This window comes from Mus musculus, chromosome 3, assembly GCF_000001635.26.
Source record: "Mus musculus strain C57BL/6J chromosome 3, GRCm38.p6 C57BL/6J".
In the NCBI taxonomy this organism is placed as follows: Eukaryota; Metazoa; Chordata; class Mammalia; order Rodentia; family Muridae; genus Mus; species Mus musculus.
This window is the reverse complement of record NC_000069.6, coordinates 127,869,618-127,896,323: the sequence shown is the minus strand read 5'-3', so window position 1 is coordinate 127,896,323 and position 26,706 is coordinate 127,869,618. Positions and strand designations below refer to the sequence as shown.

General features: G+C 40.4%; 1 protein-coding gene across 1 annotated transcript; it reads left to right on the top strand.

Moving 5' to 3' along the window:
* Fam241a (family with sequence similarity 241, member A) lies at positions 1 to 26,636 on the top strand. The gene is made up of 2 exons (NM_027482.3): positions 1 to 290; positions 25,324 to 26,636. The coding sequence occupies exons 1-2, from the start codon at positions 141 to 143 to the stop codon at positions 25,567 to 25,569; spliced, it is 396 nt and encodes a 131-aa protein (NP_081758.1). The 5' UTR covers positions 1 to 140; the 3' UTR covers positions 25,570 to 26,636.
* Positions 26,637 to 26,706: the final 70 nt, after the last annotated feature.

Below are 26,706 nucleotides of genomic sequence, written 5' to 3'. Positions count from 1 at the left end.
GAGCGGCTGACAGGAGGGGCGGGCGGCTCCTGCACTTCTGGCCCCCAGGCCGGCGGGCGCGCTTCTAAGGATTCCCGTGTGCGTCGGGAGTCCCGGTGTGGCCAGCGGCAGCCGTGCGGGCGGCCGGAGTCGGCGGTGGGATGTGCTCGGCCAGGAAGCTGCTGCGGGGCGGCGCCGGCAGCGCCGGCGGGGAGTGCGACGAGGACGGGGCGGCGCCGGCCGGGCGGGTTGAGGAGCCGGAGCACGGGGCGAGCCCGCGGCGCCGGCGGCCGCAGGACGAGGGCGAGCAGGTGAGCGCGGGCGCGCGGGCCGCGGGGTGGCGGCTGGGCACGCGGCGAGCGGTTGACGGGCGGGGCCGGGCTCGGTGGAAATGCCCTCCGGAGCCTCACCTCAAAACCACCCGGCAACTTGCGCTACGTGGGCGCGCCGTGCGCTCGAATTCCGAGCACTGCACGCGCCCTGGACGGGGTGGGCGGACGGCCCGCACAGAGGATCGGGAAGCACGGGTCGGTGCCTAGGTGACACCGGGACTCTCCCAGAGCAAGTTTCACAGCACCACCGAGCAGAGCTGAACTTCATTTTAGAAGTGGAAAGGAAAAAAAAAAAAAGAAAATTGCCTGCTGTGAGCACCAAAGGGAAGGAAGCTTTAGTAACAGACATAATAAGGAAACTGGGTACTTTTAAAGTTCTCAGAATTGGATATCATTGAGAAGACTAAGGGAAATTATAACATCAGATATCTGTAAGACTAGACTAGCAGTTGAATGTAAAGATGGAGTTCTACGTGGGACGATTTTTTTTTTTTTTTTTTTACAGGCAGTACAGTAATTAGCTACTCAAAAATCCCCCAGATACAAAGACCTTTAGAAATCACATAAGTAAGCCTAGACTTCTGGAATCATCAGTTAATAATACCTGTAACTTGTCCTCTAATATCACTAAGTACATTAATAACTAAATACATTAATAAAACCCATTACTTAAGAAACAAAAATAATGCTAATGTGGGCTTGATCACCGTGTAGACAGTAATTATTCATCTATGTGACAATATAGGAGCCAGTGACTGAAGCAAATAAATTGGTAGCTAGGAGATCTTGCTGGTGCCCTTGCGGGCGGTGTTCTTACCAAACTGTACCATGCATGTCTCAATAGAGAAGGTCTTGATTTCCTCTTACTCTTGCTCAACTGGAAAACACAGCCAGCAACTAAAACTCCCTTTCCAAAAGTAAATGTGCAAATGGTTGTAATGGCATATGTGAAATCCTTCCCTTAACCATCTCTGGACCTTAGCAATACAATGACATGGACAGCGCCAGGAACTCTAGTCTTACTGATATTGTTACTAGAACAAGGAAAGGGGATGAAACAAAAAATTAAATATACATTCTAGAGAATAGATACCCTATCACATGCCTGCTTCCTCTATTGTACTATGAAATTTCATTTTCCTGCCTGCTTCTGCATGTTGCTTGTGTCGTTGTAATTTTGCTACATACTTTACCTGTATACTCTTAAGTCCTCACACTCATGGAAAAAAACACACCTGAGATCCTACTATATCAGCACCTGGGAACTTCTTATCAGGAGCTCAGAACTGGTACAGCCCAACTCGATAATGCAGAAAGCAAACTTTTGTGATCAATCGTTTGGCAACAGTATCACAAAGCCTATCATCTAGGGTTTTGTTTTGGTTTTTTTTTTTTTTTTTTTTTTTACAACCTGCAAATGAAATTTAAAAATCCATGCAATGTCACATAGATAGAGCTGTTTTTGTACACATACTATCTGAAGGAGAATTAGAGTTAACAACATAAAACATTCCAAAAAGTCATTTTAATTTTTCATCATGGAGATATTCTCCTGTTCTTCTTTTTGGATTGGTTTTAAGGATACCAGAACTCCAAATTATAAATTGAATAATTCTGGAAAATTCCTTTCTAAACTATTTAAAATTTACACAGAATTTTTCCATAGAAAATCAATGACAGAAACCAAAATGGAAGCAAAACTAGTTAGGTTGAAAGGAGGCAGTGGCCGTTTTCCTGCCGTCTTTCTGCTTAGTGTATTCAGTTGCTTTTCCAGAGCCTCAGCCTCCTAGACATTGAGAGGGAACTGAAGGCCACAGCCCTCTGCAATGCCTTCTTCTCTTGGGCGGGGCCAATGTGGTGGGTTCCAGAATCTGCTTTTTGTCAGTTCCTAATCTTACATGTTCTATCCTGTTCGCTTTCTGTTTCCTTTTCTGATAAGAAGCAGGCTGGGTTAGTTCCCAGCCTACAGTCTCCTCATACATCTCTCCCATCTCTGCCTTTCTTCTGTCTGGAAGGCCCATTCCCTCAACCTGGAAGACTTGTATAAACATGTATCCAAAACTTCTTTTCCCTCTGCCTTGTTGTTGCTAAAACGCCCGATCAGAACGCACCTTCACTTTACGTCCTGAGATTCTGAAACACGGCTGTGGATACAGGTGGTTTATTTGTAACTAACATATTGTCAGCATCATACTTTACAGTTTGTCCTTAGCCGAGACTCCATTTGAGGAAAAGCTAAGCTAGCATTTCAGCCTGAATCCTTTCCCAGGCGGGATGAGTGACAAAAGAGGTCTTGTTAAAATCAAGGATTCCTTAAAAAGGAAGCCTTGAGAAAAAGAAGCTGTGTCCCACGAGAAGTACAAGGCCAGCCTCTAAGAGAGATAAGAATTCTAGAGAAGGAGTAATGTGTGTAGCTATCCAGGGAACCGGGGAGTCTAGACTTAGAGAGCTGTGTCCACATGAATTTGTAATTCTGTTCAGGAGAGATGATCCAAGTCTATGGTTGACAGTGACTGCCTGGTGGTTTTGTGGAAGATGAGTCCCCTGCTGGACGGCTGGAAGGCTAAACCTCTCTAGGTCTTACTCATGTCTGTAATGTCAGTGGCATTTGCTCATATACAACATAGATTACGATTCACGATAACCTGAGATGGCTGTATTTACAGAAAGCATGGGGGCAATCCCATGACTCCCAAATTGACTTTAGAATTATTAATATTAATTTTGTGATTATATACATAATATGTATTTCAGGAATTCTAAAATACATGTGAAGAAAATAAATACTTGTAAGGAATTATTCCAAGTGATACCCTGAAGTCCAGCACTTTGGGGTTACTGTATCTGTTTTGGCTTAAGTACCCATGTATACATCATGCGCTTCAGCCAAGTTTTCTGTCTGATTTTTCCCTTTGTGGGGGGGGGGCTACTCTTTTCTGAAGGGAAAGAAGGAGGAGTGGATCTGGGGGAGCAGGTAGTAGGGTGGGAGGAACTGGGAAGAGAGGAGGGAGAGGAAACTGTGGGATGTAATACATGAGAGGAGAAAGAATAAAAAAGGAAAAGAAAGTGAGCATTATTTCCCCCATATTAGAAAAATCCCATGAAAGAATGACTTTTAGATTTTCCCAGTAGTCCATTCCCCTAACAGTGCACACTTAGGTGACTTCAAACTTTGTTTCATAAATAATACTGTCTAAAAAATATGCGCTAGTAATCATCACACTTCTGTTGATGTTGAAATAGATTCCTACAAGTGGAGAAAGTAGGTTGGAAAGAGCCAAGCTCCTGGAAGCGACTTGCAGCACCCCAAGGGGTGCATTCAACAGATGTCCTGCTTTTTGTCGTTTTGGTTGTTGAGGCAGTCTCACTATGCAGCTCTGGCTGGTGTGGACCTCAGTATGTGAAACAGGCTACCCTGGAACTCACAGAGATTCCCCCTGCTTCCTTCAAAATAACTAACAATGCTTCATTTCTGCTTTTCACCTGTCGCAGTGCCTAGAATTTTACAAAGACTGATACTGACTTAGAAATATAAGTAAGTAAGAAGATGGACTTCTATGGCAGTGCGTATCAAAGGTTTTCAAAGGTGATTCAGAAAATAATGGGGTAACCTTTGATCTGTCACTAGAGGTAGGGTTTGCGTGTGGATTCTGGATGGGTTTGTACTTAGAACTGAAGCTTTCGGTGAGTTAATTAACCCTCCTCTGTGGGCTTCAGTTTCTCCATTTGTATAATGAGAATGATAATTATGCCAGCTTCCTAGGAGGGGTGGATCGCAGGAGTCAATAATGTATGAAAAGCTTTCTTCGAGAGGTCCCTAGTGCATTAGCTAGCATGCAGGTGTTAGCTGCGGGAGCCACTTTGTCAAACCGGAACTGAGAAGAAATGTGACAAGTAGTCTTTAAGGTTTTTCACACCCACAGTTAACCGAGAGACCAGGCGGAGGGCGGCTGTGGCAGCACTCTCAGCTAACGTGCATGACCTGTCATCTCTGGCTAACAAAGATTTTGATGTAGCTAATTTTCAGTAAGGGTCTGACCCTTGACATCTCTTACCAGAGTCTCACGTGGTGCAGTGCTATGACCACAGACCACGGTTTGGCAGAGAAATAGAGGGAATACAAGTGCACTAACCCATATCATTCACTATAATGGCCCTTTAGGATAGTACTAATAGATCAGTAATAGATGTATGTAAGGAAGCCATTTAACAGCTTCTCCCTCAAGTGTATATTTGAACTCTTGGTAAGGCAAGAGTTCACAGGCAACGTAAGCTGACAAGGTAAGGGGTACCAGAGCAGAGGAGAACCCAGGTCTCTAAACTCCAAAGCTAGTCCTCTTAACTTACATACAGAGTCACCATCATGGTGACTGGTCTCTTATAGCTCTGCTGCTTTCCCTTAGATTATATAGCTCAAGACTAGGACTTTGTCTATACCAGACTGCTTCACATCTTTTAAAAGCAGCTTGCAGACAATACTGTGTCAATACTGAGTTTAGATAGTCAGTAAGTAGTTCTCAACTGAAGACAGTCTTGTGTTAGGATCCATGTGACACTGTGTTAATAACACCTTTGATTGTTGATACATGGGGTAGTTGGTGCTACCAGGCATCAAAGTGTCCAGGAGTACTGCTAAACAGCCTATAATGTAGAAAACAGTCCCCTTGGAATGAGTGGTTGTGACTGGCAACATGACTGGATCAAGAAAGAGAGAAAACTCGGTTCTGTAGTGCACATTTGTCATGCTAGCCCGGGCTACACAGTGAGTTCAAGGTCAGTTTAGACTGTGTGTGAGTGAGACTCTGTTTAAAGGGGAATGCCTAGAACACTGGTAAAACATACCTCTGGGTAGTCTGCAAGGTCACAGAAGGTTAGAGGTAGATCATAAAGCTCTCACCCAGATGGATTCATAATGTGATAACACTGGGAGCTGAGGAAAACCCCTTCCTAGAGGCCTCTTTTGTCTGCTCTGGCTGCCTGATGTAAACTTCTCTCCCATGCCCTCTGCATCCTAAATCCCAACCAGTGAGCCAAAATGAACCCTTGTCCTTTAAGGTGTTTATATCAAGGACTTTGGTCAAAGTGATAGAAGGGAACCAATACCACAGCAAAGTATTATCTGCCTTAAAATGTCAGTGGAAAGAGAGGCCCATTGGACACGCAAACTTTATATGCCCCAGTACAGGGGAATGCCAGGGCCAAAAAAATGGGAATGGGTGGGTAGGGAAGTGGGGGGGAGGGTATGGGGGACTTTTGGGATAGCATTCTAAATGTAATTGAGGAAAATACATAATAATAAAAAATATTTTAAAAAATGTCAGCCATGCCAAATGCTACCCAAAAATTCACAGGGAAGGAGGATTCAGTGCTGTGAGTAATTACCATGCTAGTCTGTGTCCCCCCCACCCCCACCCCCTCAGAAGAGGTGAAAATAGTTTATTTCTTGTCTTGAAGAGTATATATATTTCCATCAGATAATCCCAATTGGTAATCCCTGATCTCTGTGTCTCTTTCCGCTAACTTGCCTTTTCTCTCCTCCACATTCTTTTCTACATTTTTCCTGTTGGGCTCATTCTCCCATGGCACTTTCATTCCTTTCCACTCACCTGTACCACATTCTCCTTTTCCCATGTCTTCTTTGTTGACATTTTTAAGAAGCAGCACAGGACTTATAGTGTGGTCATTCTAAATTTAAAGCCTGGCATTACTGCTTGATCAACCTGAGCCTGATGACCAGTTTCCTCATTTGTAATAGGTGTAGTGCTGTCCACCTCTTAACTGAGATATACTTTACACAGAATGCCCAGCACACAGTAGGCCTTCAGTAAGTATTAGCTCCCTATCTCTAATTCATGCTCTCTTCTTCACCTTTCCCTCTGGTTCAATTTTATTTGCCTCAACTAGTAGCATCATAGAATTTCATTTTAGTAAATATTCTCTAAGATTAATTGTTTTATAATTCTCTAAGGGAAAAAACCTTACCAACTTGTTGGGTTGTTGTTGTTGTTGTTTGAGACAAGGTTTGTTTTGTTTTGTTTTCCTTTTAAATGAAGATCTTAAGTTGATTCTCCCCAGTTTGTCAATAATTTTTGACAGGAGCAAAAATAATCCCAGATGACATTTTTTCAATTCCCTACTTAGGAGAAATGATAAAGCAAGATTAAAGGGCCAACTGAAGACGCCATGGCTGTCAGGCTGGCTCAGGGAGCATAAGTAGAAGCCTTATCTTTGTGCCTCCCTGCACCTTAGTCTCCTGTCTTTAGGTTTGTCTGCTCTGGGCTCACAGCTCTTCGATAGCAACCACTTATCTGCAAAAAAACGTTAGTTATGGGTGTGCATGTAAGGGAATTGATAAGACATTTGAAAATTAGACTACATACATAAAATAAATTTTCAATGAATGTAATAGAAAATATACTTTCTACTCTATAATCTAATATTCTCTTGTATCTAAAGGGCTTTCCTTCTTTTCATTTAACATCATTGGCATCTGTGCTTAATCTTGGCACAGGAAGAGGAAATGACCTGCTTTGTGCCTGTTTTTTCCTACAGCAACAACTGCAGCTTATCAGAATTCTGATCAAAGGAAAACATAGCACAAGTTTTTGAACTTAGGAAAAATGAAGAACAAAATCATTAATATCTACTATTGGAACATTCTTAAGAAAATTAAATTTTTGTTATATTTCCTTTGATATATTACTCTGTAATACCAGATGGAACTAAAGGAATTCCCTGTAGGGAAAAATAGGGAATATTTTTCATTCTTCCAATTAGTAAAAATTATTTTTAATCCCTTTGTTCATATTTTTACCTATAGATGTGCAGAATGCCTACAGAGGTAGAGAATTTAAATCTGAGGTCTTGCATATTGCCAATTCCCTCAATCTGATTGAGAATTTCTCATCCCATAGTTTCCAGAGGTAATTTTTTTAAATATGAGAAAGTACTCTCACACTACTACAAAGTGAGTCTTGAGAAGGAAAGTCACATTGTAGGAAAACTGTGTGACTTTGGCTAGTTTCTTCCATCACCAATTCATACAAAGTCTTTTGGTGAGAAACCTGATCTGGCTCCCTGTGAGTAGATGCTGTTACTGTCCAGACTGTAGGATACACTAGTGCACCACAGGAAGAACGCAGGAAACGTGCCTAACAGGCTGAGTATCTGTCCACTGAGTACCTCAAGTCCTCCAAGAGAGTTTACAGTCACAACTCAAGTACACAGGAAACTGCATTCATTAACCTTAGGCAGAGCGTATAAGGTATATTATAAAATGAATACACTTCATATTTAGTTCTCTCCCCTTTATTTATTGTATTGATTAGTTTTATTACAGTGCATTTTACATGGTAATGAATATGGCATAACAATTGTGATATTTCTGGATGTTTCTCAATCAAAGTCTTTAGGCACTCTATATTTGATTACTGTTGTTAAAACTTTGGTTGTTCTAAAAACTAGGCCATATCCTAAAAGTGGGCTTGTCCTATCCACTTATATCCACTTATATCATACTGAACATCTCATGTTTAGAAAATTATTACAATGACTGTATCCTAGAAAGTTTTTGCTTTGTTTGTTGTTTGGTTTTGTGTTTGCTTGCATTTGTTTCCTTGATAGCTTTTTAATCTAGTCAATCAAAAACTTGGAATGAGTCACCTATTTGCCAGGCCCTGATTATCAAGGCTGCCATACAAATAAACAAAAATATGTTCAACTTTCTCCTCTAATTAATCTGGTACTATGCCTGGGGCGAGGGGAGACCGTGCATTAAAGCACACAAGGTGGCTAGTGGTGGGTGTGGGAGGGACTGCTGGCTAGAATGAGTGAGCACACACACAGGGGTCCACTGAGTGATGGCTGATCCTACTCAGATGGGCTTTGCTCTGACTCGTCGGGAGGGTAGAGCCAAGTAGGAGGTTGCCTCTTAGTAACTGGGCTAGCACAGCTCCCCAGTCCAGATTCTCACCATTCATTCGCTTCTCTATCTTACACTACTATTTTACTCCTTATTTCTCCTGTAGCGAGTTCAAATCCTTCTGGAAAGATCAAAGGGTAAGTAAATCATGAATGCTTTTTAATTATTACAATCAGCACTATGTATATGCAGGGGTATATGTGATAGTGAAGGTTAGACAACAACTTTGTGGAGTCATTTCTATCCATCCAGCTTAGAGTGGGTCCTGAGGTTGTGCACATATTGCTGGTTTGTGTGGCAAGCACCTTTGCTTACTACATTTTGAGTCATCTTCCTGGCCCCTGAACTTGTTTTAGTCAGTTTCTCTCCCTTCCTTTCTACCTACCTAGCTACCTTCCTTTTCTTTTCTTTCTTACTGTATTTCTTGAAGGGTTGGAGAGATTGCTCAGTGAATCGTTAAGAGAGTTTGCCGCTGAATTTGGTGTGGCTTGGTTGCACCAGCACATTGTGTGGGTGGCTCAAGACTACCTGTAGTTCCAGGGGTCGATACCCTTCTCTGGTCTCAGTGGGCACCTGCAACCATGTGATGTATACACATTTAGGTGTAAATAAGTACACATAAAATAATAAATCTATCTAAATACATTTCTTGAGTTATAATCATACTTCGTAATACATTTGTTAAAAATTTGTTGTTTTTAATGCCTGGTTATAACTTTGGCAGTAAAAGATTTAGAGGTCTGATTCCTTGTTGAGAAGGGATGCGAGTGAGAAAGAAGATACGCTATTTTGAGTAAAGCACATTAGTACACACACAACATATTTTTAAAAATACTGTGGTACTTTTTGTTGGAATGAGTTCGGGGTTTGTTGTCAGAAGTCCCTGCCTTCAATCCTGGCTGGCCGATTCTCGGGAAGTCCTACAGTGTGTGTGTTCAATTTCAAGAGACTAATAGCACACAGCTTAATTATAGCATCTTCGTGATGAGCAAGTGTCTGAGATAAAAATACTGAACAAGTTTATTGAACAAATAGCCAATAAGCAAAGAAAGACAGTGAAGGTCAAGTGACATGGATCAAATTTAAATTGTTGGAACTTTTCTTCTGAAGAGATGAAAACAAGTATAATTTTCTCTTGGCCAACGAGTTCAAAATTAAACATTTTAACTGAGTGTGGTGTGCATGCCTGTAATCCCAGTACCTGGGATGTGGTGGAGGCAGAAGGATTACAGGGCGTTCAAAATCATCCTCGGCCATATACCAAACTTGACACCACCTGGGCTAAATAAGACCCGGTCTCAAAAAAGCCTCTCCATTGAATAAACCACATAAGCATTAATAATACCGTTAAAGCAAATGAAATCTCTACTGAGAGAAAGTATATAAAGTAATATGATCTCAGAAGGAAATGACTTGGCAAATGTGAGGAAAGGATGAAAGGATGTCTAGAAAGACCAGCAGAGTTTTCAGTTACACTTCAGATAGTGCTGGCCACGAAGGCAGGATATTCTGTAGGAAACAAACAAACAAAACAAAAAACAAATGACTGAGCTTGGCACTGAACGTGTTAAATTTGGGGTTTCAGGGTGTCTGCAAGGAAATGATGGGCTGCAGTTGAGCATACCAGTCTAGAAATCTGAAGGGGTGCATGAGCTCAGAAATTGTGCTCAGGACTGCGACTCTTATGATTAGGGAGAGAGAGAGTAGCCGTGTTTAAATCCGAGCCTCTCTCCCTACCTTTCTTTTCTTTATACACAAAGCAGCTTGGTGCAGGGAGTTACTGTGTGGACCTCACAGCACCTGCCTTGCTTGTGATTCTCAGTCAACCATTTGTTAAGATGGACCAAATTGACTAAAGGCTCTGTTTGTTTTTGAAAATTTACATGATAATTAAATCAAGGATTATGAACCATCAGAGTTAGAGGTTGACAATCAAAGTTACATGGTACTTAGGTACACCAAGAGCTAGAGTGTGGTCTAATAAATTGTCAAGTTTATGTAGGCTAGTTTGGCACAAGCAGGGCATAAAATGCAGGTGCAAAACTTGCCATGGGAAAATGTTTTACTTTGGAATATAACTATAAACTGTAATTCTGAGCAGAAAACTTCTTTTTTACAACACCATCATTTACCTAAAACAATTAATAGATTCTGATAAAGCCAATGTTATATGTGCTACTTTTCAAAATGCTTTTTCCATAAGAATCATGATAAACCTATTGTATTAATTACTAAGATTAACATACCAAGTAAAGAGTTCCATATGGCCTACTCACACATTTGTATCATTGCCCTGGGTTCTCATTTGTTCCTCTCGCCCACCGACTCCCACTGTCCTCTATGCCTGCAGCTAGCCTCTTCCTGCCCCCTTGAGATTTCTGCCTCTCCAGAGCCTCATGATGGATTTTCTATTCTTGAGACCTACATGTGTGCATGCACATGAACACACAAAGCTTTAAACCTAGGTTCCACATGTAAGAGACAACACTATGTCTTTTTTTTTGAGTCTGACTTATTTCTCTTAACATAATGGTTTTTCCAGTTCCAACTATTTTCTGTAAATGTCAGTTTTACTTTTCATTTCCTAATTGGTAAGGATGCTAAACACTTTTTCAAGGTTTTTTGCCATATGCTTTTCCTTTTTTTTTTTTTTTTAAAGTTTATTGCCCATCTATTGACTGATAGTTGGGTTAGGTATTTGACTTTTGCAGTTCTTTATATGTCCTTGCTGTTAATCTCATCTGATGTATAGTCATCAAAGACTTTTCCCCCTTATCAAACTGTATTTAGAGTGAGCAGAAACAGCCTGGTACTGGCTATAAACTTACCTCTTAGAATTGTCTTTACTACAGGCAAACTGTATATGCCCCAGTACAGGGTAACGCCAGGGCCAAAAATGGGAATGGGTGGGTAGGGGAGTTGGGGGGGGGGGGATGTGGGAAGCTTTTGGGATAGCATTGGAAATGTAATTGAGGAAAATACGTAATTAAAAAAAAAGAATTGTCTTTACTTCATTATAAAAGATCTGGTAGGTTGTGCTTATATTTTCAATTGATTTTATGAAATTTTAAATTGCCTTTGGTCATTTAAGAGTGTTTTGTTTGTGTCTAAGCATTTGTACAGTTTCTGTGTTCCCAGTGTGTGTGTGTGTGTGTGTGTGTGTGTGTGTGTGTGTGTGTGTGTGTGTTTATTTGTATATATCTTGTACATATATAGGTGTATGCATCCACATGTGTGGAAAGCAGAGGTCCACTTCGGGTGTTATTCCTTAGGACAGTGATCCACCTTGTGTTTTGGACCTGGAGGTCACTAATCACCAATCAGGCTCAGATGGCTGGCCAGAACATCCCCAGGGAAACCACAGGTCTCTAAGTCTCCATGCTGGAGTTACACGTCTATCAAGCACACCTGGCGTTCTGTGTGGGTGCAAGAGCCAAGCCTGAGCTCTCATGTTTGCACCAAGCACTTTACCTCATGGGCAGCTTTGCAGCCTGTCTGTGGTCTCTCTTCCTAAAGCTTTCTACTTCTCTTCCACTGTGACCCAATAAGGTGCAAGAAATTATTTTAATTATCTTACATTTGTTAAAGCTTGGTGTTTGACCAAAAGTTCATTCTGTTTTGGAGGGTCAATCTGTGGCTACTGAGAAAAATGTGTATTCTATATCTGTTAGGGGGAATATTCTGAAAATATCTCTTACTTCCATTTGATTTGTTTTAATTCAACTGAGATTTCCTTGTATTTTTGTTTTAGCGACCAAACTGGAGGTGAGAATGGCATGTGGGCATCACCCTTGCTTTTATATCTAGCTCCATTTGACCTTATGTCCATTATAGCCCTTGTTTGTTTTATGAAACTGGAAACCCCAACATTAGGAGTGTATGTTTATTTAAAGCTTTATATATTCTTGAGGAATTATTCATCTTAATATGTGGTAGCTTCCTTTAGCTTTTCTTAGGACTTTTGGTTTGATATCTACTGTACCAAATACCAAAAGAGCCATCTCTGCCAGCATGTCTGGGGTTTCCATTCACTTCACTTCTTATGAGAGTCTTTCTTCCTTCTCTTGTGAGCTACTCCTTAAGTATTTTCTGCAGTGCTGGCTATAGCATTGTCCAACCTTATTTTGACATAAGTGGTTGAGTCAGGGAGTTTTCACCAATCAGGTTAGGACCTGGGAAGATGAATGTAGTTTGACCTTGCCAGTGAGATGAAGAAGTTGTCGTTGAGATGTCTGGACTCAGACATCTGTTCCCTTACAAGTGATCCTTGAGACGTGTGGGCTCAGAAAACTGTTTCCTTGTAGTAGAAGCAGTTCAGCTATTGGGAAGTCCCCAGCTTTTCTAGGGCCTGGGACCTTGAATTTAGTTTCTCCCTGTGATTAAATGGAGTCTGAAAATGAAATGGTAGTACTTAAAATAAGTTTCTTTTGCTTGTCCCAACACTCGGTAACAAGCAACTGGGAACCACCTTGATGTGGGTGCTGGGAGCAGAACAGGGGTCCCCTGGAAAAACAGCAAGTACTTTCAACCACTAAGCCATCTCTCCAGCCCCAGACTTTTATCTTAAACTGTAACATAGTATGGAGAAATTCTAACTTGGTCATAACTCTTTGGGGTTCTACATGTTTCTTGTATTTGAATGTTGTGTCTTTCTCTAAATTTGGGAGGATTTCTGATATAATTTCATTGAATAGATTCAGTGTATCTTTAATGTTTATCTTCCTTCCATCTTATGTATGCTTAGCTTTGATCATGTCCCAGAATTTTTGATTACTTCAGTCAGGCTTGTTTTTCTCCCTTGATGTTTGCATGCACTGTTTCTTCAACCCTGTCCTCCACTCTTGAGACTCTCCTCTCTCTGTTCTTTCCTTTGCCTGTCCTGAGTCTCTCCTCTCTCTGTTCTTTCCTTTGCCTGACCACACGTGTTGCCAATGCCATTCTGTGTGTTTTTATTTGATTCACTTGTTTCTTTTCCAACTTTTATTTTCTATTTGGTGGTTTGGGTTTGTTTGGTTTCTTGGGGAATAGGTTTGTTGTTGTTTTCTTTCAAAGATCTCAATTTCTATGCTGGATTCACCTTTCATTTTGGTTACTTTTTCATCCATATTGCTTATTTTTTCCTTTGTTGGGTTTTCCTTCTCTGTTGTTGGCTTTCCTCTCCAGGTGTTAAGCTAAATCTGTTTGCTTCTTTGTGCCTTCCTTCAGATAATTGAACATTTGTACCAGAAAACTAGTGAAATTTTCATCAAGCAGTTTGCTTATTTCAGTATCTTTGAGTTCAGTACTTGAGGAGTTATGGTCTTCTGGGAGCGTCTTTTTTATATTTCTCAAATTCCTCTGTTTCAATTTGAACATTTTCTTGTTTGGCTATCCCTTCTGGTGTTTTGACATGGGATCTGGCAGAGCAGATGCCTGAGCAGGCTCAGGCCCCAGGACTGCCCACAAGGACATAGTAAGCCGCTGTGTCAGCAACATCTGCCCACCCGAGAGGAAGAAACACTTAACGTCACATGATGTTTGGAAGTGAATGAATGAGAGAAAGGAAGATGACATGGAAAAGGAAGAGGCAGAGAAGCAACGCTCAATAAGGAAGAAAAGAGTAGGATGTCATTGACGGGAAGAGAAAAGAACAAGAGATGGAGGCAAAAGGGGGAAATCAAGACATCTCAATGATGAAAGTTCAATAATGAAAATTAGATACGTGTAAAAAGGAGCCAAAAGTAAAGCCAAAGCACTACTACTTGTTGAGGAAGATATAGGGGAATCGTGGGGTACAAAGGCTGAAAAGGGCAAGAGGGCTAAGAAAAAGAGACTGCCCGATAAAGTGTAAGGTAATGTTAGATAGATGTATGAGGGGAAATAACAAAAATTTTAAATGTAATACATAACAGTAAAATCCTGTTAAACATTGAGTAAAAATAGTAGATAGGAATCATAAGAGTCAGAAAAAGATACCCACAAGATAGTGGAAACGTCAATTTAAAGCTCAGTGGGTGGGGGGGGCAGCAGTTGAACTTGTGGATTCTTGGTCTCTCCCCCTCTCCCCCTCCCCCTCCCCCCATGCCAGGGACCTCTGAACAATTCCTCTGTATGGCTAACGTTTCAGCTAGAGGGTATCCTTCAAGTGCATCAGGAATGTGGGAGGCAATCCCAGCAGTGAGGTTGGCACACGCATGGGACTATCTTCATTCTGTCAAGTGTTCAGAACTCCACTGGAGTGATGTAGCCTTGGGTACCAAGTACACTCTAGAAACTTTTAAGCACTCAAGTACTTCAGCAGTGAATAAGAGATAAGGTGGCTCCAGGGTTTGATCTGCCCACTGGCCTTGGACTCTAAGCTTTCTGACACCAGGGTTATTCTCAGCTTATGAAAGCTGTGGTCCACCTGACAGTGAAGTTCTGTTGTTCTGTGTACTTCCCTGCCTGAGCCAGCTTCCTCCCATCTGTACCTTTGGCTTGTCAGTATCTGACTCTAGGTCTTCTAACTCTCTCTCACCCAGCAATTGTACCGAGCTGAATGAAGTCTCCCTGACTTGGTCAGAGGCCTGTATGGTCAGTTTTTAACAGTACTTCCTCTCTCAGGATGGTTCCAGGCCCTATGAATCATAGAACACGACAAAATGAGGTTTCTCTCTACTACTGACCTATATGCCAGAGAAATCACTGTGTAGCCAAAACCCATAAGTGGGTCTGAGGATGGCGAAAGCCATGGACTTGTCCTGAGGGTGGGGATACCCAGCTTTTATCTGGCTTACCTTTTGGAGGCCGTTGTTTCCCCTCCTTGTCCAAGGAGCATGGCAGAAGCTGAGTTCAAGTACACTGTGTTGCCCATCCTGTTTTTCCTATCTTTTCTGGTACGTTTCTGTTCCCTTTGTGGGCTTCCCAAGCTCTTCCTTTATTTCTCTCTTTGGGATATGGTGCATTTGTTCATATTCTGACTCTGCTTCATCGGCTCACACAGAGGCAACTCTAACCTGCCATCCCATTGAGGCACAAGCCCTTCACTCACTCACTGTTCACTTCTCTTTATCTACAAGGGTAGATCCCTGCAGATCCTTTAGTGCTATAAATAATGAAAAGCCATTAAAACCGGTCTCTCCCACTTAGTCAAATGATTGATAACTGAGACATTTTACTTAAGAATTGCACAGTTGTTATTTCAGAACAGCAAAGAAAAGAATCAGCCAAGTCACTAGGCTTGACAGAAAGATCAGTTCACACCATGAAGCTTCTATGGTATAGGATATAACGAGCAACTCCAAACATTGTAGGAATAGTATGTATGTAAGCTTTGAAAATTTGTCAGGCTTATAAGTACTGTTGACTTTGAGTAAACAAATCATATTATAGGCCTTAGAAAAGAAATGAATTTAAAAGGAACTTAATTCTAGCACTGACCATTTATATTTGAATATTTGTATAAATGTCCCAGGACATTCTAAAATGGGAGCAACAGAGCTTATAAACATCTGTAAACTGTATTTTCTTGGCTTAGGTACAAACTGGAAAACTCTGTCCTAAACCTCACCAGAAGTGTATTTACAAATCATAAATTTAAAAAAATATTTTCAGTATATTACATTCAGATAGCCCAAACAGCAGCATCAGTGCTTCTAGGAGTTGGCCTTCGCCTAGGTAAAATGTTCTGGCCAACCTCTCAAGGGAAGTGTAACCTGCCTAATAGTCATCGGTTCTAGTTCAAATCAAGATCTTTTCTTTTCCTTTTCTTACTATCAGAGTAAGCGTATATGCTATAGTATAAAATATATGAATTGGCTTGGAGAAATGGATCAGTGGGCAAAGCACTTGGTGTGCAAGTCTGATAACCTGTGTTTGGATACCCCAGAACCCACAGTCTAAAAAGCTGATACAGTAGCATATACAGCTGCTATCTTAGTATGCCCCTACTGGGAGATAGGCACCTGAGACAGAAGAATTGCCAGATTGGGGGCCAATTAGACGGGTGTATGCAGCAGTGAATAACAACAGAGTCCCTGTCCTAAACAAGGCAGTGAGGGAAACCTGAAGCTGTCCTCTGACCCCTATACCCATGCCGTGCACTCATGCACACTTCCACATACAAACACACAGACAGACAGACAGACAGACAACAAAGCATAAACATGTACATAGGAAGATAGAATAGTAAATTGAATCTTAAACAGAAATAGTATGTTTAGGAAGGAGAATATAAAAGTGAAAAAGATTTGGGTCAATTCACATGAGAAATTGGATACAGATAATGAGAGGTGGCTGAAAGGATTCAGGAATGTGGGAAAAGTACTAGGAGCCATGAGACATGCTCTTATAGCAACATATCTGGACACAGTGTTTACAATACCACAGAACAGGGAGATTGGGAGCCCTTGGAGAGGAACGAGGAAGAGCAAGTGTCTAAACTCGTACTGTAATGGTAGACTAAGGTTCTAGGTTTCAAGGGGAAAATACAAAAGAACCCAATGTACAAGTAAATCAGAGGTTTTCAAAATCCATAACTGCTTAATAAAGAGTCACGAGTCCCCTTACTATAGTGTTAGATGCTATTGTTGCTTTGCCTCTGTGTCTCCTCCCAAGAAGGTAACAAGACATTTTTTAAAGCAACCTTTCTTTGGAGAGATTGAGTGGAATAGTGAAGTTGATTAAGTGGAGAAAGAGAAGGCCTAAGTACAAAAGGCCTTAGTAAGTAACTCCCAAGTTCTTTTTTTTCATTTTTCTTGCTCTTTCTTTTTTATCTCTGTGTAACTTTAATGAATTATAAAAAAACAAAAAAATTATGATGCCTGTAGGCAGCCTCACCATGATCCCTGGAGCTCCCTCTGCAGAAGTTCTTAGCTCTGAGCTATCATTAAGTATATTACTACAAAGTCAAGAAAAGTTTGGTGGGGGAAGAGATGGTAGTTATTTCTGGTTGACTGAAATACATTTCTCTCTTTACTATATATAGTTAGGAAACTGGAATATCACCAGCTTCTGATGTCTCTCATGCTTCTAGTCTTTTCTGTTGACTCTTATTTTTGTTGCAGTTGGGGTTGAGCTTAGGGTACTTTGGGGAACCCTACCACTGCTTCTTGCTTTATTACATGTCTTCTCATTAAGTTGCCCCCAAAGACCTTAGAACTGGAGATCCTCCTGCCTTATCCTCCTGAGTTGCTGTTGTTGGATGCCAACAGTCCTGTTTACATGCCTGGACTCTTTGTCAACTTCTCTTGCTTTTGTTTTCTTCTGACAGACAAGGATCAAGGTTAGTGAGTGGTTTGGATTTGTTTTGTTGTTGTTGTTTGTTTGTTTGTTTGCTTGCTTGCTTTTTAAGAAAAATGTAAATCCCAACAAGTCATAAGTATCACAGTTGAGTGTAGGTACAATATGATAACATGTCTCATATAAGGCCAATTTAAATTACTACTTTTACTAAATAAAATGGATGAAGATACATGTAACTATTTAAACTGCTGTAAAATACAAATATATTAAGGCCAATAGAATATGAACAGTCACACTCTTGGTTTTATAGTGATAAAGCATATGCCAGTTAGACAGGGCCTTAGGAATGTGGTTATTAGAACCACACTGCTAAATGCATCTTCCTCCACCAGCTATAAGGTGATTGTGACTTAAGTTATGTAGTCTCTTCTCTTCAGTTTCTTTATACTTTCAAAATCAATATAATTGAAACTTTGACCTGTTAACATGAGCTATTTAACAAACTTTACTTTTATTAATAACTTATAAAATCAGTTAAAGCCGGGCGGTGGTGGTGCACCCCTTTAATCCCAGCACTTGGGAGGCAGAGGCAGGCAGATTTCTGAGTTTGAGGCCAGCCTGGTCTACAGAGTGAGTTCCAGGACAGCCAGGGCTATACAGAGAAACCCTGTCTCGAAAAACAAACAACAAAAAAAACCAATAACAACAACAACAAAAAAAACAGTTAAAATTTCATTTACTTGTTGGTTTACAAGGTTAGCACTATATTTCATTTTTGAGATAAAGAAAAACAAAATGGAAGAAATTAATCCTTGCAAGTAATTAAATATTGAAGTAAAGGTTGGTTGATTGGTTGTCAAGGGTTGTTTTTTTTATTTTCTTCTCCAAAAGAAAGATATGCACCCAACTAAATAAAGGAGCAAGGCCATGAAGAATTAGATTTTGCTTAAAGAAGATTATGTGGTAGAGGTGATCGAGTTGTTTTCTAGTCCACAAATAAATTGATCAGCCCTGCAGAAGGGATAAATAGGATAACAGTCTCCCTTTGACAGGACAACATTAGGTTTTTCAAAAGAAGCCTGTTGTACCACACCATATGGCAAGTTGAAATTGCAAGTTGTTCTAAAGTCCTTTCAGTTAGGGGGTTTGTTTGTTTGTTTGTATTCTATTTTTTTTTCTTGTTTGTCAACCACAGAATAGTTTGTGCTATAATACAAAGACAGTTAAACACCTCATCTTTAAAGATATAAACCTAAATATTTTAATATTAAGATTTTGCCGACTCCTTTCAAATTGATTTTTATTCAAGTTAATACAAAAGCATTTTGTAACTTTTAAAATATCACATTTTGGTCAAAAATATTCTTACTTAACACTGAAGAATGGTGTTTTGGCATTTGAGTGACACCACAGTCCATCACTGTTTCCCATCAGGGTGCAGCATTAGCATCTCCATGCCAATGTGTGATGGAGAGCAAGACTTTCACGTGGAAAGGTGTACTCCAATGTCTCTCTTCCTCTTCACTCCCGGCACCCTTACAGAGCTCCTTTCTATGTAGGCATGGCCAGTGGGACCAGACCTGTGTCTCTTCAGCCTCCACTGACAAAGGGAATATAATTCATAAAAGGGCACATAAAAGAACAAAGTAGTTTTATGATATATTTTTAAAACTGCACCAAGCTGGACACACACCTTTAACCCCAGCATTCAGGAGGCAAAGGCAAGTACATCTCTTATGAGCTTGAGGCCATCCTGGTCTACAAAGTAAGTCCCTGTCTCAAACAAACAAACAAACAAAAATTGAAGGAAATCATACTTAGAGAATGAAAATCGAGGAGGCTGTTATGGGTCTACGCTAGATCCTCTACATATATGTTATGGTTGTTTGTCTTGGTCACCTAACAGTGGGAACAAGGGCTGTCTCTGACTCTTTGCTTGCTTTGGAGATCTTTTTCTATCTAATGGGTTACCTTGTCCAGCTTTAATATGAGAGGATGTCCCTAGTTTTATTGTTAACTTTGGTATGCCTTTTAGGGTTACACAGGACTACTAGAGAGTGTTCTCAGCAAGGCACTGACAGCCCTTGTTTGTTTATGATTGAAGACATACAGAGGAATATAAGAGTGACCCAGCTGATTCAAAATCCTTTTAAATGTTTTCTTTTATAATGTGTGAGTGTGTATGTGTATATGTGTGTACGTGTGTGTGATATCCTAACTAACTTTGATATCCCTGGGAGGTCTGTTCTTTTCTGAAGGGGATTAGAGGAGGAGTGGATCTGGGGGAGAGGGGAAGGGGGAGGGGAGAAGAGGAGAAGAGGAGGGAGGAGAAACTGAGGTTAGGATGTAACATACAAGTGAAGAAGAGGAGGACGAAGAAGAAAACAAGAAAGAGAAGGAAGAGGAGAAAGAGGAGGAAGAGGAAGAGGAGGAGAGAGAATAGAGAATGTTAAAAAAAAAAAAAAAACCAAAGACTTACTTAGTAGGTTTTTCTTATGAAAATTCTGGAGTTGATAATACAGTAATCCAGGCATAGGTAAAATAAAACTATAAAATCTCAGGATCAGTCGGGTAATTTCAGTCACATCAACAAACAGGAAATAGGGATATTGAGAAAGAGAAGGTTGTATGGAGGTGTAGATTTTTCAAAATAAGGATTCTTAAATGCTTTAAGCTCTTTTCTAGCCCACCACCCACCAGAGGTAGTGGAAAGGAAAGGTTAGTAGAGCAAAGGAGGATGGGGACCTGTTTAGAAACAGTTCTTTGGAGAAAATCCAGTCTGTGTTGTAAAGATCCTCAGCAGTTCCATTCATATGAATCGGTAGCAGCAGCTCAGTCCACTGGCAAACACTACTCACGAATCAGCAATGGCAGGTCAGTCCAGAAGAAACCACCAGGCTCTGCTAATCAGTCTGAGTCTGCGGAAGCAGCAAGTAGCCACTAGAACACCACCAGAAGTTTTTTGGTGCATTTCTCAATGAGGTCATGACAAATGATGACCATCAAAAAATGTCAAGGCTAACCAGTATCATACAGTGTCATCAGCAAAGCCCAATGATGACCAACAAAGAGTGATAAGGTGAACCAATGCCACTGTCTGCTGGGTTACACTTACACCCTTTCCAAACATCACGTGTTCTCTTACGCATGTGCCCTAGCAAGACATAATATACCCCCTTCCAGGCTGCTTCCAGGAAAACACATGTCTGTTCTCAGCAAAACATCCTCCCACATGTCTGCTTCAGCACAAACATCCTCTCATAAGACAGTTTCCAGAACAGAACATCACATGACACAACTGAGTCTCCAAAGAATTGGAGACCAAAAATTTCCACTTCAGAAGATATAATACTTAAAATAAATCTTCTACAACTTGATTAAAAATTCTAAAGTATACACAAAATTCAGGCAAATGTACATACTATAAACATGAGGGGATGAAATCTACATACTATAAACATGAGGGGATGAAATCTACATACTATAAACATGAGAGGATGAAATCTACATACTATAAACACGAGGGGGTGAAATGTGTGGTTAAAGTGCTGAAAGTCAGAAAACCCTAAAAGCAACCAGAGAAAAATAACTCACCACATACCGAGAAGCTCAGTGAAGCTAACAGCAGATTGATCAGAAATTGTCAGGTAAGTGAAGAGAGCGGCTGAGAGATCCGAGCATGCCAGTGACACTGAAAAAAACCTCATCTTCAAATGAGTAAAGCTCTGTCCGCACGCTGTCACCCTGCTCAGAAAGGATTTCTCTTTTATTTGGTGTACATCCTGGCGTAAATTCACCTTCCTCATTATGACTTCCATGGGCTCATGTCACCAAAGATAAATCCAGCCTGAGTGTTTACTGCTATAGTCATGTGTTCTCTGAATATTTACAGCAGTGGTTTATCTGCATATTTGTATGCAGTATTTTAAAACAGTGCCTTCTTTTTATTAGTAGGCTTATGGAACTTGACCTTTATCTTAATGTAATTATTTTAAGGATTTTTCTCAAAAATATTATTTAAAAATTTACCTTTAATTTGTTACTATTAAGGATTTTGAGGGCAGCAAGATGGCTCAACCAGTAAAGCTCCCTGCCTGTTACATAAGCCTAGTGCCATAGGTTCAGTCCCCAGAACTGAAAAAGGTGAACGGAGAGGACCAGCTACACAAAATCACTCTCTGACCACCATACATCTACCATGTATATACCAATACAAGCATCACTCATGCACATCTACACACACACACACACACACACACACACACACACTCACACGTGATAAAAGAAAACATTTAAAAGGATTTTGAGTCAGCTGGGTCACTCTTATATTTCTCTGTATGTCTTCAATCATGAACAAACAAGGGCTGTCAGTGCCTTGCTGAGAACACTCTCTAGTAGTCCTGTGTAACCCTAAAAGGAGCTGTCTGTTTGACAAATGGTCTTCATTGGAGCCTCACACACAAAGAAGAAAGTCTGGCAGAGACACAGATGATTAATGTCAGAGCAGGGAAAGCTCCATCTGCCCTTGTGCTTCGGGTTACTGTTCGTGTGTGCAGTAGACAGTCTTATTCCAGTCCTGCCAGGAGGATTTGCTTCATGATGGATAGAAGGCTTGGGGTCCTTTTTCTTTCTGTCTTCCTTTCTGTCTTCTCTATCTTTTGACATTTTAATGCGGATTCCAGTCACTATAAGCGATGAAACTGTACAAGTCTACAGATAGCTTTACCTCACTTAAGTTTTTGCACAAGATGAAAATAAGCTTGAGTAATTTTCCTGGTTAATAAACTTACTTTAAAACTGAGAGAAAAGATGTAAAGTAAGAATCCTACTGATGTTCAGTTTGCTCTGTTAATGAGTAAAGTGTTCTTCTGTAAAACAAACTACCTTAGCCTTTGTTTTTCAGAGATGAAATATATAAGATGTATCTGAAAACTGAGGTATTCAGCACCTATTAGGAACTGGCTGTGTATGGGACTAGGGTGTGGCCCACGGACCTGTCTGTGCTGAGCGTGAGTGGCAGCTTCCTCACCTCTAACAAGTTAATCAAGGTAGCATAGTGTTTACAATTGCAAAGTAAATCAAAGATTCTTCAGATGCTGCTATGCCTGGTCCATAGTAGGTGCTCCGTGTCTCCACTTCCGCTCCGTCATTAATAGCGCTACTGATATCACAGTTACCCTGGAGGTAACCACCTCAGAAATATACGAGGGCCCTCCCCAAAACTCCTCTATAGATGCAGAGAGCTCAGACTGGGGCCCACTAGACCTGGCTAGTTTAGCAACATGGCCCTTTTCCTCCCTGTGCTTGTAGGTGGCCTCCTTGAATTGTTTGAACTGCAGTTCGTTGTAGGAATCTAATATTTTCCTAGAGTTGTACTTGTGAATACACGTTTTTTTGGGGGGGAGGGGGCATTTTCCTAGTAATCTTTTAGTTGGCCACACTGAGCAATACTGTAGTGAGGTAGCAAAATTTAGTACTCATTAAATTTGGCTGATACTTATTTTGTTCATTGTACTTATTTTCTCCAGTGTGTATATATTTGAAAAAAATATATCTTTATATTTGTTTGAAAATATTGAATTTGTAATATATTCTATTTATATATATGTATATGTGTAATATTTATGCCTAATATATAATATAATGTAATATAATATAATATATTAATAGAATCCGGCTACAATAACTACAACTTGCCCAAATTTACTTGTACGACCTTGCCATCTCAGTGGCAACTCAAGGCAGCTCCTACAGGGTCCTTCTATTTGCTGTTGCTGCATCGAGGCTCACAGTTAACGAATTCCCTGCTGGAATTAAGTGCTACAACACCCATTCTTTTCCTGAAAACCCCAGGCACATCCATAGACTTAGTTCATTTTACAAGGACATTAAAATAAATACCTATTGTATCTGATCTGGGTGCTTTGTTCATATTAAGCCCGCAAAATACAGAATGAAAAAAAAAAAAAAACCTTAGAACCCTTCAAGAACTACCCAAAGTACAATGAACGAATCCATAGAAAACAATTGATTCTAAACTTTTTTTAAAAAAATAACTTTAAAAAATAAACCAAAAACACTATTAACATTATTAAACACTAGAGAAATCAAGACGTGGACCCAGAACAATTGCAAAGTAAATCAAAGATTCTTCAGATGCTGCTATGGAGGGAAATGGCTTAATATCAGACAAGGGCAACTGTGCGTGTGTTAATGTGCTATTGGGTGTCATGGAGCACAGAAGAGAATGGGGAGCTAATGACCACAAGGTTAACCCAAACAGGTCGCCTTCTCCATTCCTCTGCGTGGTGTCTCTCTGGACTTTCTATTGCTAGAATCTAACAGGAGCCAGAACTCAGAAATGTTTGCAAAATTCCAAAGGATTATTCTATTAGTCAGTTTTCCATTACTGTCATGAAATACCAGAGACAGGCTAAAAAGAAAGCATGTTTTATTTAGCTAATGGTTTTGGATCCTAGAAATCAAAATGAACTGATAGAGGCAGATTCATGTTCTACCATGGCTGTCTTCCCTCAAGGTAGAATGCAGTCTCAGGAGCAGTGGTTGCGTGGTGGGACAGGGATACAGACAAAGTTTGGTTGGAACAAGGTCCAAGCCTTTCCTAACAACTCTCGTGAAAGAATTAATAACCAATTTTTAAAACAAACTCCCAGTTGGCATAACCTCCCTACTAAGCTCAACCTATGAAAGCTTTAACTTCCTGATATCTATCATACTAAATACCATGACCTCAACACATAAACCTTTGAAGAAATAAATATTAAAACCACAGAAGTGGGTTGGAAACATTAGGAACTAGCGTAGTGTTCTAAATTGTAGAAAGATAGGGCAGTAACAATACACTTTGAATAAAGTTGAGTATACATGGAGATTTTCTGCAGCTCTGACTTCTCAGTGGACTTTTGGTCTTGTATAGAATTAATCCTGTTTCAAAACTTTATTTGCCCCTGATGATATTAACAGGAAGCATTTACAGTCTCAGTAATGTTTTGACAGGAAGCTGTGCAAAAGCCCCCACACCAGCCTTCATAGCTAGCAGAAGCTTGATAACAATGGCTGAAAACAGTAACCGGCCATTCTCCAGCCAGCTGAGCTGGGACTGTTGAGACTTTAGTTCACAGACGCCAGGCTAGAGTGGCCAGGAAGCCTGTGCTTCAGGAAACAGGAGAGCCGCAGAACGGGGCTCTGCAGCCAGGCTCTCAGGAGGTAGAGGAGGACATCGTTCTTTACACAGGCGCCTCCGTGCAATTCCAGGATCTGCGGAGTGAGTGGAGGTGGATGAGCTCTACCCGTGTCTTACAGACCGATGGTCTAGTTGGGGATATAGTCACTGCTAAGTCTACACAAAAAAATAAATAGTAAGTGTAGACAGAGGCCAATCCAAAGGAACATCCCACTGACTGACTGAACACTGGGAATTTGTTCTGGGACACAAAGTTATTATCTTATATTCTTGGAGATCAGGACTCCAGGTCACAAGGAAATGCTCCTTTCAGAGATACTATCCTGTCCTTTTTCTCCTCCTGTGTCGCAGGCTGCCTATAGTCACTGCTCATGGCTCCTCCCTTCATCTTCCAGCAAGAAACGCAGCATCTTACCAACTCTCTATTAAAAAGGCTCCTGTGTTAGGTCAGCCCGTGAGGCAGGTTGGGGTGGCTCCTCCTCAGAGTCAAGGCCTTACTTGCATCTGTAGACTACCTCTGCCATGTGACGTTACATACTCATGAGTTGTGGACAGCTTTATTAAGTGTTTACGAAATAATTACCAGAAGTGTGTGCCCAGTTATTTGGAGAAGATAGTAAGATCATTGTTATTAGAGATATTTACATGTTTCTTATGTCCATATCTTGGTTTGTCTTTTTTTTAAGGATATTGAAGAACCACAAAACCACTCTGGCGAACCCATTGGAGATGACTACAAAAAGATGGGAACACTTTTTGGTGAACTGAACAAAAACCTCCTCAACATGGGCTTCACAAGGATGTATTTTGGAGAACGAATTGTGGAACCAGTAGTAGTCCTTTTCTTTTGGCTTATGCTATGGTTCCTGGGCCTGCAAGCCCTTGGACTCGTTGCCGTTCTTTGCCTTGTCATTATTTATGTACAGCAGTAAAACACCAGACATTTGATAGCCATGTATGTAACTGATATACACTTGGGCTTTTTGAAAGCCAAAATAGTTTGACATATTTCCTATTGTGTACTGGCTATTTTGTAATTTAAATTATAAATGAGTGTTCTTTAAAACTCAACTCTTTGTTACAACAAGGATGAATATATATATTTTTGACTATATATTAGCCTATTAAAACTCTTTTTCACTCCTGTGATCTGTACCTACTGTTAGATACTGCTTTCCCATGCCAAATCTGAATATCACAAAACAGCAACAGGGCAAATAGCATGGCATGGGGTTGCAGTGAGATGGTGTAGTTCTTGTAAAGTTACAATAAAAACATGTTGAAAGGAAAAGAGACCTGTAGCTAAGAATAAGTTTTAATTGGAAAACTCTTCCACCTGCACCTCAGTTGAAAAATCCCATTTTGGGAATATATTTGTCTCTGTTATCTCTGCGTAGTCCAAAACAAAGTAAATGGTACCGCTGTCGTGCTGCGAAGGTGAGAACGCTAGTGTCTTCAAACTGAAAATAATATATTTATTATTGTTGCTAACGTTTTTGGGTTAAATGTAAGTTTTTATGTGTTGTACTCAGGCCTTCCTGGGATTGTAAAGTTAGAGATGATTCTGGTGCTAATTTCTTTTTGTGAGTCCCACGGCCGGCCGGGTGCCTGGCAGTGTCTGCCATACTGTCCCTAGCCGCTTGCATGTGTTTTTCTAGAGACATTTTCAGTGCATTTCTTTCCCAAAAGTTCATAATTTTATAGTTCTTTTCAAACAATTACTCTGAGATGTAAAACAGTGCATTTTCTGTCATGGCATGGAGTTTTCCTCCCAAAAGAGTAATTTCTATCTATTTAAAAAAAAAATCAAATAATTTTTCTTTGATATCTGTATTGAAGAGTACAAACTTCAGAATAAAATCACATGTTTAAATCTAGAACTCAGTAGCCACTTGTAATATTCTAGGATTAAAGCCAATTGTCCAGTCATGTTTCTAATGTATAGTATGGGGTTTTATTATACTGAAACAAGCATTTCTTTAAATACATTTTGAAAATGAAAAATGACTTTGATATTTTTGATTTTCTTAAAGAACCTAAAAGGTTACACTTTTGTTTAAGAGTCGTCA

What these genes read in the sequence shown, in the direction of transcription:
- Fam241a (NM_027482.3), top strand. Translation starts at nt 141, where the DNA reads ATGTGCTCGGCCAGGAAGCTGCTGCGGGGCGGCGCCGGCAGCGCCGGC. An exon ending in CGCAGGACGAGGGCGAGCAG is followed by an intron (nt 291 to 25,323) that starts GTGAGCGCGGGC and finishes CTTTTTTTTAAG; the next exon opens with GATATTGAAGAACCACAAAA.